Source organism: Rhinolophus hipposideros (assembly GCF_964194185.1).
Source record: "Rhinolophus hipposideros genome assembly, chromosome: 7".
NCBI classification, from domain to species: Eukaryota; Metazoa; Chordata; class Mammalia; order Chiroptera; family Rhinolophidae; genus Rhinolophus; species Rhinolophus hipposideros.
In genome coordinates, this window is record NC_138053.1 from 21,264,897 (window position 1) to 21,285,743 (window position 20,847).

Below are 20,847 nucleotides of genomic sequence, written 5' to 3' on the forward strand. Positions count from 1 at the left end.
GAAGTAAATATTTATTGGCTGGCTTGGCAGGGTTTCCTGGCTCTCATGACGTAGGTAGAGGTGCAGCGCCTCTCAGGACGACGTAAGGGGCAGTTTAGTCAGCTCCTACTTATTAGTGAATCTCTCTTCTTCAACTCCCCTCACCTGCTCGGTCTGAGGACTCCATTACTTCTGCTTGAACTTAAATCTTCTGGTGATACATTTAGCTTCTAAGTTTCCCTGGGTTCCCAGCTAATCCAGTTTACTGCGGGATGGTGGCAATAGCAGTGTCCGAGGGGCCTTGGCCTTGAGATTTCAATCAAGGACCATCTAATCAACTGAAGCCAACAACATTTTTCATTTACCCTGTTCCCTGAGCGGCTGCTCCTTAGCAACTGCCATGCAATTGAAAAATGAAAAATGTTTCATCTCTCATGATCCCAATTTAAAATGGTTAGGAATGTGGGCTAAATATTTTCCCAGCAATTCTTGAATGTTTCCCAGATGTCCTATCTCATTTGCTTGATGTAGGAAAGCCATCTGGGGGATGTCTCTATTATTCCCCCAAGCTCACTGTCTTGCTCACACCCCATCCACATCTTTTCTTCTTCTTCGAAGATGGAAAACTATACTCAGCCACAGTGACTGACTTCCTTGCCATCGACGCAGTTATTTACCGGAGCCTTGGAGACAGCCCAACCCTACGGACCGTCAAGCACGATTCAAAATGGTTGAAAGGTGAACAAACATTTAAATGAAGAAAAGAAGGGAAGTTGGGAGAGATACATGTCTTGAGGGAGATATAGAGTCCCAAGGGGCCACTGTAGTTTCATTTTAATAATGGCTTCTGACAGACAGGAAGGTGGAAATTGCATCTTTTCCCTCAGCTGATTTATTTGCCTCCCTTTTTCACTTCCCATGAGTTTCTGGAGTATTAACAAAACTACCAATGCCAGTACAATGAAATACATTACATGTATCTTTCCCTCCCTCAAAGTCTCATTTGAGTCCTACACGAAAAGAACTGAACATTTCATTCATAGAAGGGAGCAATGGATTGGAGGTGGTGGGAGACAGGAAAAAAGCTATTCATAACCCTGTATGAGTCAGGGTAACAGGAAGATGTGTACAAAATCTGTTCTGTAATATGGGCATTCCATTGTGGAAAATAAAATTACAGAGATATGCAATACACATTTAGTCTTCATTGCTGGTTGTAACCACTTCTGAAACATATATATGAATATATACATACACACACACTCACACTCTCAAATGCTTTCTGAAATCACCAGCATTTGCATGTATGAAGTCATCAGAAATGATTAGTGTTAATATCTAATGGCCCTTTTAATTAATGACGTCTTTGGTTGCAACTGATAAAAGTTTTTTTAACTCTGTGACATGTCCCCAACTGAAGTTCCCAATTTGTCCACAGAACCATACTTTGTCCAAGCAGTGGACTATGGAGACTATATCTACTTCTTCTTCAGGGAAATAGCCGTGGAGTACAACACCATGGGAAAGGTAAGAGGGGAGCACGTTTCACTTTTGGATCAATGTTGTTACGAATGACCTTGAAATAGGAATCATAAATCTAATGACACGCTCATCATTTTGAGGAGATCCACACAAAAACTGGTAGAAGTGAAACACTGTGCTGCCTCAAAGCCCTGTGTAATGGATTACCAGGAACCTCTTAGGGATTTCTTTTGAAAATGTAATCAACAGGTTTTTAGTTGATTTCATACTGAGTTTCAAGTATCTTGAGATGTGGTTTCCAGGTATACTCAACATTTTTCTCTTTTTAACTGAGTTGCTCCACACAGAGTAAATATCCAGTATCTGTAAGCAAACTGAGGGTCATGAATTTTATCTTTCTTGACTAAAGCTGAAGATCACTTAGGGGACGTCCATTTCAGTTACTTGTACCAGAGAGCAGATCAAGGTCACGGAGTTGGAGGGCACCGATCAATGTCAGGGTGGCTTGCACAGTTAGAGGAATTACGAGTATGGGATTCAAGGCCCAGAGGCAGCGAGTGAGGGTGGCAGAGATGGTGCATACAAAGTGTGCTTTTGTTTGAGGAAATAAAAAGCTAAGCAGTCTGTATGGAAATGAGTTTATGTGGCTGGGAGCTGATCCCCTGAAGGATTTATGGCTCTGTATTAAATGCCACAGCCTTATCTTTTAACACATGCTGTTTTTCCTTTTTTTTTTATCCCCCCCCCCCATTTTAGAAACACCGGCTTAAATTAAGCACCTTGTTTTTCTGTTTCTGTTTTCAAAGAAAGGTAAATCCTAAGATCTTGAAAAATTGAGTGCATTTCATTTTCCCTCCCCGTGTGTTCTTCCTCTGCAGGTAGTTTTCCCCAGAGTGGCTCAGGTTTGTAAGAATGACATGGGAGGGTCTCAAAGAGTCCTGGAGAAACAGTGGACATCGTTCCTTAAGGCTCGCCTAAACTGCTCAGTTCCCGGGGACTCTCATTTTTATTTCAACATCCTCCAGGCGGTTACAGACGTGATTCATATTAATGGTCGTGATGTTGTGCTGGCAACCTTCTCCACACCTTATAACAGGTAACCACGCCCTCGCTGTGCTGACCTAATCGGTGCTTCCGGGCTTCCTTTCCCACGTGTCCCTTCTAATACGCAAGATTCACAACGGATGGAAAAATTGCCATTCGCTATTTTGTAGCTAAGAAGCACTTAACACTCAGTTTTCATCAACAAATTAACAGTCACTTATAAGCATTATTAGATTAGGATTTTAGAGAAAGTAATTAGGTGAATTATAACAATATCTTCTAATTATATGCCTGGCGTATAAACACTATTCGTGTGCTGTTTCTCAACCCCTCCAGTCACTCTGGAAACTGAATACTGTTGCCCTGTGTTTACACTTGAGGGAACTGAACACAGTTATAGTACCTGGTCCAGGTAGTCAGTAGACAGAAGAGGCAGCTTTGAACTCAAGAATGTTTCTCCATTCTCTCCTAGGTCATCTAACATTCTGATTGACTTTTAGTATTTCTACGACTAGACTGGTGACTTTTGGAGTAAAAACACTGGAAACTTATTAAAATGCTACAGAGTACAAGTTAGTACTGAGATGAGTCCATCTTGTATCCCACCTAAGGGACCCTGGTTATTATCTCATCAGAGAAACCTGGATCCCAACCACAGCTCCACTGTCTGACTCTGGAGGGCTCAAGCGAGGCGTCACACACTACCTAGAAATACCTAGTGTCAGCTGTTCTTTCCTACTTTTATATTTTTAGTTTAAATCTTTCAGCAATTAAATAATACACTAATAATTGTCCCTGGAGCAGTGGAAATGTGCAGAGTTTAAAGACTAGAAAGCAAGCAGGCATTTAGGTTCTTTGGTACTCAGTTCTCCTGACCGTAAGAGTCCTGGCACTACTGTATAAAAACAATCGTAACGCTGGGCGTCGTGATGTGCTATGTTCTCATTTCTGTGTAGAACTTTGGATGTGCTATATTGTCTTCCTCCAGGAATACACTGTTTTGTTTTGGATTATACTTTTCACAAAGACTTAAGAACCTGATGATTGCCTAGATGGCAGGCACATACATGAGATCTGAGGGCAGCATTTAGAAAGAAAAGCCTCAGAACCGGGTAGAGCCCAGAACAAAACAAGCTAGAGGATAAAATAACATTCCTCAATTATATGGAGGGCAAGAGTCAAGACTTCCCCAATGAAGATATATGAAAATACGAATCCATATTACAGTAAGAAGTACTCAGGTAGCTTTAAGTAAGCTTTAAGCATCTGTAGGGATTTTTAGACTTCAGAATAGAAAAGATATAACAATTCAGGCCTTGACTGTTCATACTTCAGAACCCATCTATCTAGGATTGTTGAAAAAGAATACTGTTTTAGTATATGGGGTGTAGGGCCTAGTGGAATTTCAATGCACATTTTCAGTTTGGGGTGTGTTTTTTTTTTTTTACTTTTATTTTTTGAGGATGAATTCCTTTGTGATTACAGTACAGTAATAGATTGCATATTACAGATACTCCATTTAAAGGATTTTCTTAAAAGGCTCCGAGGAAACATCCAATTAATGTAATTAATGCATATTTATACAGTCTCAGAAGCACGTGTTCAGTAAAATCAGAAAATGGTAAAAATGCACATACTCATTTTCATCTATGGTCTTACTCCCTCTGGTTTCATCCCTGTCTACCCCATCCTCCGCTCATACAAACTTGGTGACTCTCCGATTGTTTCAAAGCCTGCAGGCGCTCCTCTTTGCCCTGGGGATAAAGCCCAAGTTCCCTGGCACAGCACCAAGCACCCTCATGGCCTGTTCTGGCCCATTTCCCCTTCCAGTTCCAAGGGCTTTACTGGAGCTGAGATCTGTCTTGAACATACCGTGCTTGCTCATGCCCTGTTCGCTACCAAATTTGCCCGTCCAAACAATGTCTGTTTGCCCCGACACCCTAGGGACGCTCCACATCGGAGCTGGGGTCACTTCCTATGCGACCTTGTGCTACCTCTTTAAATATTGCTCTCACCCTATGGTCCTGGAGTAATCATCACCATCATCATCATCATCTTCATCATTTGCCTCCTCACTGAACTGTGAGTCAACCGAGAGCAGGACTCTGTGTTTTTTATTGAGCATTTACTGCTTGAGATCAGGGATTCCATAAATATAGGTTGAATGAACAGAAGGTAGGAAGAAAGGAATGAAGGAGAGATGAAAGGAAGGAGGGAGGGAGTAAAGTAGGGAAGGAAGAAAGGATTTCACATGTGCTTCTAACCTTGGTAAGATTATAAAATCCCGATTTTATAAAGAGATGCCTCATAAAATACTTCAATATTTATCCTATTTTCTTACCATTTAAAGTAAATACGTATACCTGTTACTTTTAGGAAAGGGAGATATGAAGAGAGTCTTACAAAATTAAATAAATAATGCTAAGAGTTTAAAATTTCAAAACAAAGGTATCACTGTCTTTATATACTCAATTCTATAAACAATGTATATACATATAAATTTTAAAATTCATCCTGCCACCGTATTTTAAGTAAGCTTTCTAATCCTCTCCCTATTTCTTGCTTCACTAATAATATTTCAATAATCGTTGTGAAATTAAAGATATCGTATCAAGTTCTAATCATTTATGAAGTGACTTTCATATCCTTTCACTACGTGCGAAATCCTTCTCTCGGCCCTGGGTGGTGTCCTCATACTGCGGAGCTCCATGTCTTGCCCTGGACACGCCTGCTGTGCCCTGGCCACTACCTCAAAGGCTGATTAAAACTCTTGACCAGCTGGTGCATGCAATTTATTTGATCAAAATCAAGGAACAACCATAGTCAAAAACACACATGGGTTCAAACACTGTACCCAGATGAATGAATAATTCATGACTCTAACCACTGATGGAAAAAAAAAAAAAATCCCAAAGTCTTCCCAGGAGTGCCACACAAGAATGTAATTATAGGTACAGATTACCGTCATTATTATTATTTAGGACTTAATAGAGCACTTTATTTGCAAAGTTTTCGTACTTTCGACTTCAATTGTTCAGCCTTATGCAAATAAACCAGCAGTAGAACCTGAAATGTACAGTGACTAACAAAACATCAATGAGTTCCTCACACATACATTCTCATTCCTGGGGTCCTTAGAGTTTGAGGAACCAAATCCAAAGAAGCAGTACGTGGACATTGGGAGCTTTTTTACTTCATATTTTCACCAACATTAGAGATGTAGGATATTTTCCAAAGATTTTTATCTTTGGGTTATGAACTGATAATTAATATCAGGGAATTAATGAAACTTCTAAATCACCAGTTCAATTATTTTTCCTTTATAAACAAAAGTGGTTCCAGAAGCAATGAAGACATGAGGAGCTTTTCTATGAGCGTTCCGTCACTAGCCCTCTTCTTTAAGGTCACTGGTGCAAATGTGATTCACAGAAACATTCTCTTTATGCACTGGGATTCCTTACGCTCACTGTGTTTGGAGTATGAACTTTAACTTTCAACCACTGGTAAGAGGCAGGTTTCTTTGGCATGTGTTTGCCAAGCTGCCTGTGTGCCTGTCGCATGAGTAACACCACGTTGCGATGCCATGTTGCAGCATCCCTGGGTCTGCAGTTTGTGCCTATGACTTGCGTGACGTTGCCAATGCTTTTACGGGGAGATTCAAAGAGCAGAAGTCTCCAGATTCTACTTGGACACCAGTCCCTGATGAACGAGTGCCTAAGCCCAGGTACGTGCAACTATTTATATGACTATTTGGAACTTCCAGAAATGGTGCCGCTTGCGCCTCTGATAACGTACTTGTGAGCTGCACACCAGTGCCTTCCACTCTAGCCATACAGATACCAATGCCAGAACAACAGAAGGCCTGTGAGGTCATTTACCTTCATTCCCTTAATATCCAGAGTTACCTGTAGTTATATTTAAAACAAGGACTCTCTAGTCTTTCACTTACTTAACCTCTAATATCTGTGGTTTGTCCAGTGTAATCCTGGGATGATAGGAACCATCAGATCCAGCCACTCCCAATGGTATATAGTTGAGAAAACTGAGGTCCAGAGAGGTATAAAATGTACTGTGCGAATTCACATAGCTAGACAGATTATTTCCACCACTCCTCCCTGCTTCCCTTCAATTTTACAGAGACTTATGTCTTTAAACTCTAATAAAATGTGAAATATAAAATGTGTTCCGTGTATTTTGTGACCAGGCTGCAGCAGGACTCCCAGGTCCAGGGCAAGAAGAGACCAGCAGGTACAGTGGGCCATTAAGATGTCTCTGGTCTGCCAGATTCTGGTCTGTTTGGGGTCCAAATGCAGTGCAGGTTACCTCTCCTCGAAATATGTTCCAGAATATGTTTCATGGGGAACCTATTGTCCAGAGACAATGCAGAGACCTTTGGTCCTATGTAATATCCTGCAAATCCTCACCCTAAACCAGTTAATTCATTCTTTCTAATTGGGGCAAGAGGAAGCTCTCCCCCAACCCCGTGCCTGCCCTCTTTATGTGGCACACATTACAGCATTTGCAATCTAAGTTACATAGAAAATGCTTCTGTGCCCAGCTTTCTTCACTGAATTTGAGGACCTGTGAAAGAAAGCCCAATGTCTTAATATTTTTGGTTTCCAACTATCTCCTCAAACCTCCAGTCCCCCACACAAAATACCTAGCCCAATTCATTTGATTGAACTAACTTAGATAATGTGAACCACAATACCCAGGGAAGAAACCCCTATGGTTTATCTGTCTGCATCATCTGATGTATCTGGCATGTGCATAGTTACTTACAGAGAGCAGAGTAGGTGCAAAAAGCACACCCTGGAAACCTCAGATTTTCTAAGTCAATGCCTGGAATTGTTAACTACCTTCTGGGTAAGTAGGAAGGGGGCTTAAGCCTAAGAGATCGAGTTTCAGAGAGAAGTTCTGTAATATGCTCTCCCGGGTGTGCAAGATGCTGTCAGACATCACCAGGAAACATGCTGGAAGTGATTTTCTACTGATGGCAGTGTGTTTGCCCTCATCTTGCCCCGTGCTTGCCTCCTCCCTCTTGCAGACACCAGTATGCTTCTACAGGGCTGGCTGGGTTAGGACCATGAATAGCAGTGTGTGCATGGGGCTAGACCATGCCATTGTTGGCAGAGTCCCATTTCCTCTCCCGCACCAGCCTGCAAACAAGGTGCCTGGACAGGACTGGCATCAGTGTCCCCGTGATCTGACTTGACTGAGATGGCCCTTGACTCCTGAAGCCCTAGAATCTCTTGTAGAAATGAATTTTCATGTCATTGTTCAGTAATAAAGAAATGACCTTTCAGGAGAAAATCGTTCATGTGCTTGGCTTTTCATACCTGCCCAAATCAAAAACAAAAATATCAATAAAAAACCCGAATGTTCTGTGACCCCCAGGTAATGAGATATGGTTACATGGAGTCCTGTTGGTACATATATTGTTTGGTAGCTTTTTGAATGTCTTTGTTGTCTACATTTGTGGAAAGGTCAGCTTAATTCTCTCCTTCTGTGGAGCAAATGCTTCAAGTACTTCTAGCCGGGTAATAGGACAGGTAGAGCAGTCCTTGACACACATACAAGCCACACACTCCCCGACTTGCTTCAAGCTCCTTCACTATTTATGGAGTTTGCCTGTGCCCCTGGGGGGAAGCCAAGCTGCCCCCAGCCAAGGCTGACATGCCCTGGCTGAGGCTCCTCTCTGAAATGAGGAGGCGGCCTGGAGGACATCTAATCACATTTTATTTGGTGGCATTCTGCATTGTTCAACTTCCCCCTTTCAGCCTACGGTACATTCTCCCTCATGCCAGATGCTTAGAGAAGCAGTTCATTCCAAGAATTTGCCAAAAGGCATGAAACAGCTCCCTCCCTTTTTCTCTTTTAGGCCAGGTTGCTGTGCTGGCTCATCCTCCTTAGAAAAATATACAACCTCCAATGAGTTTCCTGACGATACCTTGAGCTTCATCAAAACCCACCCGCTCATGGATGAGGCCGTGCCTTCCATCATCAACAGGCCGTGGTTCCTGAGGACGATGGTCAGGTGGGTGCCACGCACACCATGTCCTAAATGGATCTTCCCTCCTCTGTCATGCTCGTATCAGTGGATCCTGCCACAAATATCTTGTCCTGGGCATTGATTCAGCGGTGAAATGCTGGCCAATGGGTGGATGCCACCAAGCCCCCATCACCACATCCCCAGCGAGAAGAGTTCTGGTATTTTCAGGCTAACTGGACACATGCCAGCAATTATAGGAAATGAAGATATCTCCTTCCGCGTTAGCCCGTTAATCCAATCTGTGCAAAAGTAGAGAAGTGAAAGAGAATCAGTCAGTGGCTATGGATACCTGTTTGGCTGGATATGGCTGCAAAACATGCTGTAGATTCCACCTGAGCACTGAGCCTGGGATGTTAGCTGTCAAATGGAGCTCGCTCAGGCAAACGGAGCATTTGCACACGTAGAGCAGCATGACGGATTAATACGTTAGCATTTTTTGTCTGAAGTAGTGGCCAGCAGAGACAGGATTGCTGATTTGAAATCCGTAATAGCATTAAATACTCCTGGTATTATTTAGAGATGATTTCCCAACAATTCATCAGGCTTTCCCAAGGATCATCCAGTGGTGGCACTCATCAAACAAGATGTTAATTTTACCACCATTTTTAAACTGACTTTACTGAAAGATATTAAAGTATTATAATAGCTCTTGACCGTAAGATGGAAGCAATGTATCTTGCCAGGAGGGTCGATGTTTTCTGGTTCCTGCCACGGTGCTTAGGACAAACAGGTGTCCATGGAGTGTTGACTGGCTGAGGGGTTTCAGAGCGAGAGGATGCCCAACAGGACTTGCCCCAGACATGTGAGAAGACTGATGCCCTTCACCTTTGGCTTTAAATGGATCTTGTTTTGATCACACGTCATTCAGTACTTTCAGTCCCTCTGCATATTAGGTTGGGGGAAAAAGTGTTTGCAATTTTTAACCTTTTAAACTGCAATTACTTTTACACCAGCCTAATACAATTGGAAAGCTTTCTAATCTGACATTTTGTTGATGAGGCTTTGCTCCTCAGAAGAATATGGAAAAATGGTAGCCATTGCTTTTATTTTCAATGTTAAATGAAATGTTAAATGAGTTCCCTTATTTCTTCCCCTCTTCATAGGAGACATCAGTCTTTCCTTGTTGCTCACGGAAAGGATAATTGCTGAGACCTCACATGGTTATGGCTGTCTATTATGTAACTTAGCCTCCACACACACATACCTACTTCCTCCCCTTGGAGCCATATTAATGCTCTGCATATGGAAATAACGTAGCAGAACAGCTTGAGAGCATTACTTACATGCATTTATTTCTCTTGAGGTTATTACTCGAAAGCTATGTCACAACTGCTTGAAGTGGAAAAGGGGACACTTTAATGATAGACCAAAAAAGAGGTAACAAATGTGATCTTGTCATTTTAGATACCATCTGACCAAAATTGCGGTGGACACTGCTGCTGGGCCATATCAGAATTACACTGTGGTTTTCCTGGGATCAGAGAAGGGAATCATCTTGAAGTTCTTGGCCAGGATAGGAAACAGTGGTTTCCTAAATGACAGCCTTTTCCTGGAGGAGATGAGCGTTTACAACCCTGAAAAGTACGTAGGATGTTTGGTTCTTTCTTAGTAATCATTTGTTATGTTATTATGATCCCTTTCATTCGAGAAAATCACAGCAGACTTAGGTTTTGTGCATTTTTACATGTCTTTCAATATTATTTGTAAAAATCTTTTAATACATAAAAGCATTATTTTTCCTTACCACTAATGTATGTGTTTATGTATGTGTGTGTGTGTGCGCGCGCGCGCACACGCGCGCACCTAAGGATCTGTTTCACCTTCAGTTAGATCAGATTAAGAGATCACCTGGGGTTGGGAGGTGACATCTGAGGGTGGTGGCAGGAAAGAGAGAACTGACCCAAGAGATGCTATTAATAATATTATCCTGCCTTATAAATTAGGTGCAGCTATGATGGGATAGAAGACAAGAGGATTATGGGAATGCAACTGGACAAAGCAAGCAACTCTCTGTATGTTGCATTCTCCACCTGTGTGATAAAGGTTCCCCTTGGCCGGTGTGAACGACATGGGAAGTGTAAAAAGTATGTACTTTGCCTCACTGACCCTTAGAAAGTCCACAGTGCTTAGAAAAGAGCCCTAGGTAGCTCATGGTCATCCTCTTCCTGCAGAACCTGCATCGCCTCCAGAGACCCATACTGCGGATGGCTAAAGGAAGCAGGTTCCTGTGCCCATGTGTCCCCCAGCAGCAGGTAAGGAGCCCGAGGTGTGGGAGAGCATAAAGTGGTCTTTGGATGCTCTATATTCTAGACGTACAAATAACTGTGCTCACATATACCACTGCACTCGGCCTCCCAGGCAAACCTCACCAAAGGGACTGCCAGCCGTTCTCCTGCCTTTTCCTATTTCACAGAACACACCAATATCACCCATGGCAGATTTCCAGTTGATGAATCATCTGTCCTCATGCTGATTAAAAACACAAAGAAATACAGTGGGCTTCTGAGTGTTCCCTGGAGGGAGGGGCAAGGAGGTGCATGCCTTAATCATCACAGTTCGAGAACAGCAGAGAAAAGGAGCAGTTGGGTACCAATTAGATTAGTGATGTGGTTTGTCCAGGCATAGCAAAACTGGCTCCTCTAATTGACCATACGAGACTGAGAAAAAAATCGCAGAGCATTTGTTAAGCGATGCGTTTGTACCGCAGGTATGTTGTATACATCCAATAAACCTTCCTCCTGCACTGAAGAACAGTTGACCCTATTTCTCATTAGGCAGTCAATTGGCATTTTTCCAGCAGATCAGCTAGAGCAGGGCAGTCTACTGTGCCCATGATTTTGGTGCTTAAAACTGTTACCCTGTCTTTAAAAGCTCAGAAGGCATTAGTTAAAAGCTTTCTTTTGTGTTTTTACTCCCGTGGATGTGAAATCCAAAATAATATTTGGAAAACCATTCAATGAACATCCTTGACAGGTTATGGCAAGTCACGGAAGGTGCCATATGGCAGCATAGTTTTTTCTTAGCCAATTCCTTCAACTTCCCCAGATCCAAAGGGGGAACCGAATCGTCCTCGCATCGCTCTGAAGCTCCTCTCCCACTTTAGAATAGCTACACAGATAGAAGGGCATAGCTGATGACCACCAACCTGCATACTTTGAGGGAAAGTATTCCCATAGACAGAGCTAATGGTAACTGTAAGTCTGACCTGGAAATTTCACTACTGCGAAGGGTTTGACCCACTGTGTATTATTAGATCAGCTTTGTAAGTAGCAATACTGACATACTATGATGTTAGAGCTTTATATCTTTTCATGGGAACCCTTAAAGTGAAGAGAAGAAAGGATCGCATAGCACAGTGAGGGAAGCTAAGAAATGAACGATCTCCTTTCTATGTTCAAAGTATAACCAAAGGCCATAAGACTGATTTTTTAAAAATCATTAAGTCAACAATGAGAACTCCAAAATTTGTCCTTTAAGGATCTACATACATATAGCTCAAAACACGTATCTTGCCCTGGAAAGTGGCCTTCAGGTCCTGATGCATACGGGCTCTCATTACCACTAGAAATCTTTATCCTTTGAGGATGATTGTTTAACAGCAAAACACATTGGAAAATATACATGGTAGATCACTAGATCAAGGTGTGACTTACAAAATAGTTTTCTTACGTGGTTCACAAACTCGGAAGGCAACTGCAAAATAGGAGTTTCAATTATGTTGTGGGAAGAAGTGCAAAGTTGCCCCCCCCAAAAAGACAATACTCCTTTGAATGATTCCAGTCTGCTTATTTTAAAAATGAAAATAGAGAGCTGACACCTAAAGTGAGGAAGGAAGCCCCTGCTTCTCCCAAAGCCAACGCCAAAGCTTTGAAGGCAAAGGGAGCAGTGCTGAAAGGCGTCCACAGCCACAAAGAGAAGACCCACACTCACCCACCCTCCGAAGGCCCAAGACACCGGCTCCGAAGGCAGCCCACATACCGTCGGAAGACGCCCCCAGCAGGCACAAGCTTGATCACTGTGCCGTCAGCAAGTTCCCCTAAGGACTGAGTCAGCCAGGACAAGACAGAAGACAACAATACACGTGTGTTCAATGTGGATGTCAAGGCCAACATGCACCAGATCAGACAGGCTGGGAAGAAGCTCCATGACCTTGACATAGCCAAGGTCAACACCCCTGATCAGTCCTGATGGGGAGAAGAAGGCATTTGTTCAACTGGCTCCTGACTAGGATGCTTTGGACGTTGACAACAAAATTGGGATCATTTAAACTGAGTCCTGCTGGCTAATTCTAAACATAAAAAATTTTCCGTGTGAGGATTGGGCATGGTGAACAAAATGCCCGAGTGGTCTCAGCAAAATGCACCACCAAGTCCTGTCTTCATGGGCCCCACATATCCTCTGCCCCTTTGTACCTTTTAGCACTTTGCTATTTAAGTTATTGCTAAGCAAAGAAATAAGTAGATAAAGGTCTAGGAACGAAGCAGGGTGAAAGACAAAGTAGAGAGGAAAAGACATTTCTTAATTTATACACTTCTATATTGCTTATGTAACAGTGTATTTTGACATTTAAATGTTTAAGAAATACTCAGGAAATTAGAGTAAAAGAAGGATATAAATAATCTACAAACTATTTAACTTCTGAATAATATCTGAATTAACTGCTTAAACCATGGCTTCTCTTTGGAGATTCACATAAGACTCGTTTCTGTAAACTTCAGAGGTAAGTGTTCAAGCTGTTATCTACTTATTTTTTTGCACCTGCCACTCAATTTATCACACTGTGCTAGATGCTTTAGTGAAACTTAAGACTCATTCCAGAATAATGACTCACATTATTGAATTTGTTTCTGTTTTTCCCCCATCTCCTTTTTGCAAAGCCTGACTTTTGAACAGGACATAGAGCATGGCAATACAGATGGCCTCGGAGACTGTCACAGTAAGTAAAGCTTTTCATCCTGTTTACCTTTGCGTAAAGATGCTTTTATCAAATGGCCTAGAAACATTACCTCGCATGTGAAACTGAGTGCAGCTGGCACTAAGACATGCATAAATAACAGAAACCATCTTCTAAATATCAAATAAAGAAAATAGTGTGTTTTAAAGCCAATGTTGTCAATGCTGTTGCTATAAATGCTGGCACCTATTTTATAATTATAATGCTGTGGAACAAATCCACTCCAGAAGGTATGAATTACAGCAGAGCAGTAAGTTATATTAGTATTTCCATTAAAAAAAAAAAAAAACAGTTCTGTTGTTTTTTAAAATGTTAGTACACTGTAATTTTTAGCCAAATTATAAAACGACTAAACATTATACTCTAGCTTTTTAATTGAATGGGATTGTTTTGACTGTTTTATTATTCTTGAACATATCAACTAACAAAAGCAATTATTTTTGAAAAAATTAGATTTATGTCTGTTACCATTTGCCATAAACAAAAGTTTCAGAAATAACTGACTAAGTGCAAGGTGACTCAAAATAATTTAATAGAAATTATGCTAATCTCAGTTCATTTCAAAATTTATTAAATGGTAACATTTTAGTTAGAATTTCATGTAAAGGATCCTGGTCAGATTTCTGCCCAGTTGTCCTGTGATATGATTAATATTCTGAAAATGCTTTATTAACACTAATGTAGAGAATAATACCATACTCTTAGAAAATGTTTAGTTTGCAGCATTTTAAATGTTACATATGATGAATTTCAAGAAGTTTGCTTTCAAAATAGTTCCTAAGGAAATGAAACTGTATCATTTCTGATATTTTATTCTGTAATGAAAATCATTGATATAGATCTAAATCTTTGAACCATGAGTACTGAAATTTCAGACTCTACAGTGTCATTCTACTTTCTGCCTCTTTTAGAGATCCGATATAGTCAAATAAAGAGGGACACAGGCAGTCTTAGCTCCAATATCTTTGACATATACATTTTTTGTTTGCAAATATTTTACATTGGCAACAGCTTATTATGTCTTCACACACAAAATCTAATGAGTTAAGAATTCAGCTTAGGAGACAGTGTCATTGCCAAAAGATCTGTTACTTTTGTACAATGAAACAATTTGATGTTTGGTCCATGGATCTCAACCACATTGCCTTACGGCTCCATTTTCAGGGAAACAGGTTTTGTTTTGTACGTGTGTCTACGTGAGTGAACTTAATGAGCTGATTTTAGTGAATCATTTTCATCATATTTTTATGACCTGGTAGTATGGGCATCTGTAGAAAAATAGGGGAGTCGATTTGGATTTAATAGGTAAATACATGGAAAATGTGACAATGGTTGTTACTATTTCTATAAAGTGTCCACTACAATAGAAGGCTCATAGCACAGCCATGTCCTGGGAACCTAAGGAAGCCTCTATCTGGCCCAGGGAGACCCTTGGGTCCCAAGCCTATGGTCTACTATTTAATCTCAGCAGTCCAGCCTCTGGTGTGCCTGTGTCCCTACCCTTGAATCCCATTCCTGCTGAGGCACTCCTCAGAGCAGGAGGTGAGGCTGAGCGGCTGCTGCCTTTCCTTGTGGCTGCTCTCTCCCTGGGCTCCTGCTGGAGCATGACCTACTTCTATGAAATGTACCTGTTCACACACAGGTATTCAGAGGAGTCAGCTAATTGGTGCACAATGACTCTTTAACAGGATTTTAAGGGGTAATGACCCAGTCACACTACACACACACATATGTACGTTGCCTATTACATGTCTGTGATTGTTATTATTTTTGTTTTCAATTACCTAACTGAAACCCCTGCTCAGTTCAGAACACTGATACTGCACAGTTCCTCACGGCATGGTTGTGAGGATGAAATGAGAGAGAATGTATAGAAAAAGTGCTTTGTAAGTGTGGTCCAGATGTCACTTATTTTATCCACATATATGTCCCTCGGTATAGAGCAGAGCTTAATTTCTCAGAATCACATAAAATCACAGTTACCTTTTTTTCTACTAACTCTTGCTTTTTCTCTGCCTCTTGGCAACAAAAGCAGTGACTTTGAGGAAAATCACTTGGGGACGAGTTATGAGGGTGTGACATTGGACCAAATACAAAGCATCTTATGTCACCAGCAGAAATGAAGAAAGCACTTGCTTAGTGTCGGGGATCGTGTGTTATCAGAGTTCAGTATGAGTTTATTCCCATGTGCTATGGAACTCACACTAACCAGAGTCAAACATTAAGTAACCTCCTGCACCCTTTTGTCTTTCAGATTCCTTTGTGGCACTGAATGGTAAGGAAGATATTACTCATAATTTAATATTGATGGAAATCTATTTGGGAAATCCTATTTCACTAATCCTCCTCAGGACTTTCAAACCTTAGGTTTCTTTGTTAATTATTTCTTATCTTCATTATTTTTTTTATAGACATTTCAACTCCTCTACCAGATCATGAAATGTCTTACGACACAGTATATGGTCAGTTTATGGATTTCTTTTTCATTCTTCAAGCCATTCATCCTGTGATAGTTCATAGTTTTCATTCCTAAACATCATGAACCAGATTCTTGGTTACTTCTGGGCCCCAATTCACTAAAATTACTTATAGATTTCATTATGCTTCAAATATCACTCTGCCTATATGAGACAACTGATGTGAGACTGAGTCCTACATTTTAATCCATATAATATGAAATATGCCAACCTTAGGGAATTCGGTGAATATAGTTAATGAGTGCATGAGGGAGAAGAAATTGCTTTTGGACATAAGTATATCCAAGATAAAAGAATAGCGCTTGTAACTAATACGCAATAGCTCTTTCCCAAAGTACCAGTCCCAAAATGCTGACTTTCAGAACAATACCTTCTGGAGGGGAAAATCTATACAGGGTGAACATACCATGTTCTTAGTAGGCAAAACTTTCCAATATAGCATGAAATTAGCCATTAAAACTAAAGTTCATAAAGACTGAATATTTAGACATATTTTCTTTGCGATTTCTGCAAAATGTATACAAGGAAGAGTGACGCAGTAGAAATGATGTGCAAACAGGATTTACCCATTGTTCCTGCTCTGAAATACACAGACACTATATTAAACAAAGCCATTAAGTCCATAAACAGAATATTCTGAGCTCTTCATAAGAAAAGGTGAAATGTAGTTGAAACGTTCAATTTCCATTTCTGAAAGTTCCCCCAAATGTTTATTAGGGTAAATTATTCATGCATATTTTAAATATAACATGAAAAACGTGTGATGGCAAATGTAAGCTTCTGTATTATAATGAAAACTACGCGTTTCATTGATGTGTAGACATTTTATTTTATAGTTTTTGTGTTTAAGATATGTAACAGTAACAATTCTAGGGCAGTCTTTACATGAAGAGGTAGGTGATAAAGGAAGGTGAAAACATAGAAGAAGAAAAGAAAGCAAGGTGGATTTAGCATTCAAAAATATCGTTCAGATGACTACAAATGTGTTTAATAGCTCTATGTAAACTCTGAGTCCCTGTGTCTAATTAACACAAATAAAAAGCCTCTTTGAAAGTCCTAAAGACTATTTTACAAAATGGAGCTGTGCAAATACGGAAAATGATGCCTGGTTTCTCCTGATTGTCCCCTATGTGAAGTGAGGTAGTGGGGAGTGGATGAGCCCACAGAATTCATCCAGCTTTAACATTCTCTCATCTGTGATTCAAGCCAGAATATTAAACACCAACAACTGGAAGAAAAATTTCTCAGGAGGCTAATGTCATTTAACTTAGTTTGCCCTTCAGAAAGAGAACCCACTTAGCATCTGCTCTTCTCCAATGTCATACTTTGCAATCATTTCCTATAATTGAATATTCTTTAGCAGATATTGAGAAATTCAGGTCCTGAATCTAACTGAACCAGCAACCTCCCAGCATTCATCAATTTATACTAAGACCAATTTTAACGTCCAGATTATTTCTCATATAGACAGAACAATTAAACCATGGGGTGCTGTTCATGAACAAAAATCACTCTCCAATCTATGGCTCCCTTACTTCCCTCACAAAAGGAAAGGCACTGATTAATTCCTCCATATTAACACTTTAAAGGACAATGTCCCTTCACCTTCAGCTTGTGATCGTTGCTTTCTATGATGAAACTGAGGAAGAGTTTGAATATTCCTTTTAACTAATGGCCCTGTCCATTTCAGTGCTAAATCTATCCGGTATGAAGTGGTTAGATGATTCACTGACCATCAAAATGAGGGCTGGTCCAGACAGTACTTAGAAAAATAGAGCAGACTTTCTTTTCACAAACTACTGAAAATATTCTTATTTTTGGAATAAACATAGGTTTAATTAATTAATTCAGCTAATAGTGTTGAGTGCCTACAAAATGCCAAGACTGGACTAGTTGCTGTATTTGTACCATCAAAGGAAAAGACCAAATTGCTATTTTTATGAGCACGGATATAGACTAGGAAGCTAATCCCCAAAGTCCACAGTCCACCCGCTGTTTCTAAATGTGTCCTCTGAATGTTTACATAACGGTGCATTGGCTGAGTGCAGCCTCACTTAGCATAGGGGATCATTTCAATCAACCACGCAAACTCTCCGTTTGGCAAAAGCTCTGCGCAACACAGTTCCATAAGCAAGAACCCCTTTTTGGTGAATTGGACCCTGATTATTTTCCTTCTCTGTTCCTCTCTTGTATTGATATAGTGTCTCTTTTGTGTATCTAATCGGCTACAATAATTGTTAATAGGTTAGAGGAGTTTGAAGGGTCTCTAACATCTGGAATCACAAAGATATGTAGATACAGAGAAACAATGTGATGCATGTGAAAGTTTTAAAATCTCTCTTTGGATATTATAAGAATTATACATCATAATCTCCTTTGATTAAAAATATCATCTCCCTAATTGGATTGACAAAACAAAATTATAGGTTCAAATTCTACTGACATGTTATACTATATTCACAAATGATGGCCTATTTTTGTAGCATTTTGATCACAAAGCTTCTTAGTGAATGCACAAAAATAATATAGCCTATAGAACCAGATTCTAAAAAGGAATAAAGGGTTTTCAACTCTTTTTTTAAGCTTGGAGAGGTAATAGTCATACTACACCTCTTTGATTTCAAACTAAGGACTGCTGCTAAATGGTGCTTTTACGTGGTGGTTCTAAAATTTTTGAAAATCAGGTATTGCTTTCTTTGACTATTTGATTCACCAGTGACAAGTGTTGCCTATCCTCAAGCATAAGTTTAAAAGATTACAAACCTCATGCTGTTCTATTTTTTTTTCCTTTTGAGTACATCAGATGCATGGTTTCTCTAGATTTACATAAAGAAAACAGAGACGTGATGGGTATTAGACTAACACTTCAGCAATATGAAGGACCTGATTTCTCACATTTGTGTAAAACATTTTCCTACCTAACTACCATCTGGTCCACATTAATTTCCTCTCATAGCCATAGCTTTCCATTACCAATGAGTTTTCCATGTATTTGCAGCATATGGTCCAGGAAATCTTTCTACAGAGAATGTGTCCCTTAGGTATATATTTCCCCTAGATTATGGTATTAAGAAATGTTTTCCCTAAACCATACTTATGGCATTATCATAAAATTGCCCCTTGAACACAGTTAAATTGAAAGTGCTCAAAATACGTATCAATCCCGGTTAAAAAAAAATGGCTACTTGGATGAGAGGCTTTTTCCCCCACCATTCTCATTCCCCACAAAGCTATTTCTCATTGCTCATGCTGGGTGCTGAATTCTCTCTTAGGCTGACCATATACTTCACTAAAACAGTGTTAAATTCAAGAGTAGAAAATAGAGGCTATATTTGAGACCTCTTTATAAGGAAGAAGAAAGTAAAAGTAAACTTGCATTTCCAATTCCAAATTAATCTTCCTACCTGTTCTCTTATCAGTATTATGAAATAAGATGTGAAACCCAGAAATGTAAAAACAAAAGTTTTGTCTACATGCAAACATTCTTGAGTTTTAAATGAAGATGTTTTTAGCAGTTGGATGTGAATCAGACTATGTGCAACAAAATGGACATTTGAAGCTGTGTGGGAACCAAACAAGTTCTACACAGAAAGCAGCCTCTTCTGTGCTACCAGAGCTTCGTGGTGGCATCTAAGGGTGGTGCTGCCGTGGAAATCACTATAGCTTAGATGAGCCACGTGGCCCACTTGCTTTTCCCTGATGTGTATATTCTGTAATTTGCAGTATTAAGTCTCCTAGGAATCCCACTTCCAACACTAATTGTAAAAAAGAAGGCTGCAATCCATTGATCATTATACTCTCTCTTTCTGGTAGCCAGTATTTTCTTCATCACATACGTGGTGATCACAGCCCGAGGCTGAAGCCACCTGTGAATCTGTCATACTTTCTACCAATTACACATTCACAGTAGTTGCCCTAATGTCTTTCTAAAAATTACTCAAGAGGCTGCTATATGTAAGATGGCTTAACAAGCCAAAGACTCCAGTCGAAAATCACAGAGCAGTTATATTTTATTTCTACCAGAGAGAACAGGTAGTGGAGCTTCTCTAAATTGTCGGGGCACTTTATATCAAAGCACCTGATATAGTCTGCATTAACCTTGTGGAATGAAGGAAGGAATGCTTAGGAATGTATTCACAGGAAATGTCCAGTTTCTGCCATAACTCGTAGCCTAACCATTCTTCTTCTGACATAGCCTATTGTAGGATACTATAGATCTCAAAATCCTGTCCCTAACTAATCTGATAATATCAGTTGGTGTGGCCTCAAAAACAACCTCTCACAAGTATGAGTCATGAAACTACCTTCGCTGGAATAAGATGCAAAAGGCACAGCTACAACAACATGGAACAAGTTGAGGCCTCCATGCGAGTGAAAAGGAGGTGGGAGCAGATCCCTTTAGAAAGCAATTACTTCTCCCAGCAAAAGGAATGCCAGTAAAGTTGAGTTGAAGCTGAAAACTACCGTTTCCCCAAAAATAAGACCTAGCCGGACTATCAGCTCTAATGCGTCTTTTGGAGCAAAACTTAATATAAGACCTGGTCTTATATTAAATTATATCATATTTGTTATATATTATATATATGTTATGTTATGTTGTTATGTTATGGTATGTTATGTTAACATAAGACCCAGTCTTCTATTATAGTAAAATAAGACCATGTCTTGTATTAATTTTTGCTCCAAAAGACGCATTAGAGCTGGTGGTCCGGCTAGGTCTTATTTTGGGGGAAACACGGTAGACACACCCACCATGAGAAAGGCTCAGGACAGCTGAGTTGTCTGTGATGGGGAAGAGGCTCATCCACTGCCATAAACCTCCCCCATCAGTTACAGATAGTGTCCCCAGAGTGGACACA

General features: G+C 40.2%; 1 protein-coding gene across 3 annotated transcripts in view; it reads left to right on the plus strand.

The window, feature by feature from the left end:
• SEMA6A (semaphorin 6A) overlaps positions 1–20,847 on the plus strand; it is a 124,428-nt gene that overhangs the window by 79,818 nt on the left and 23,763 nt on the right. For 2 of the 3 annotated variants that reach the window (XM_081054610.1, XM_081054609.1), the window contains exons 8-17: positions 598–717; positions 1,418–1,506; positions 2,340–2,557; positions 6,098–6,229; positions 8,387–8,542; positions 9,962–10,138; positions 10,501–10,641; positions 10,729–10,809; positions 13,435–13,493; positions 15,766–15,786. In XM_081054610.1, the coding sequence (XP_080910736.1) occupies positions 598–717; positions 1,418–1,506; positions 2,340–2,557; positions 6,098–6,229; positions 8,387–8,542; positions 9,962–10,138; positions 10,501–10,641; positions 10,729–10,809; positions 13,435–13,493; positions 15,766–15,786 (1,194 nt within the window). Of the gene's footprint in view, positions 1–597; positions 718–1,417; positions 1,507–2,339; positions 2,558–6,097; positions 6,230–8,386; positions 8,543–9,961; positions 10,139–10,500; positions 10,642–10,728; positions 10,810–13,434; positions 13,494–15,765; positions 15,787–15,922; positions 15,974–20,847 lie in introns of all 3 variants that reach the window. The other variant, XM_081054608.1, reaches the window with a different exon arrangement.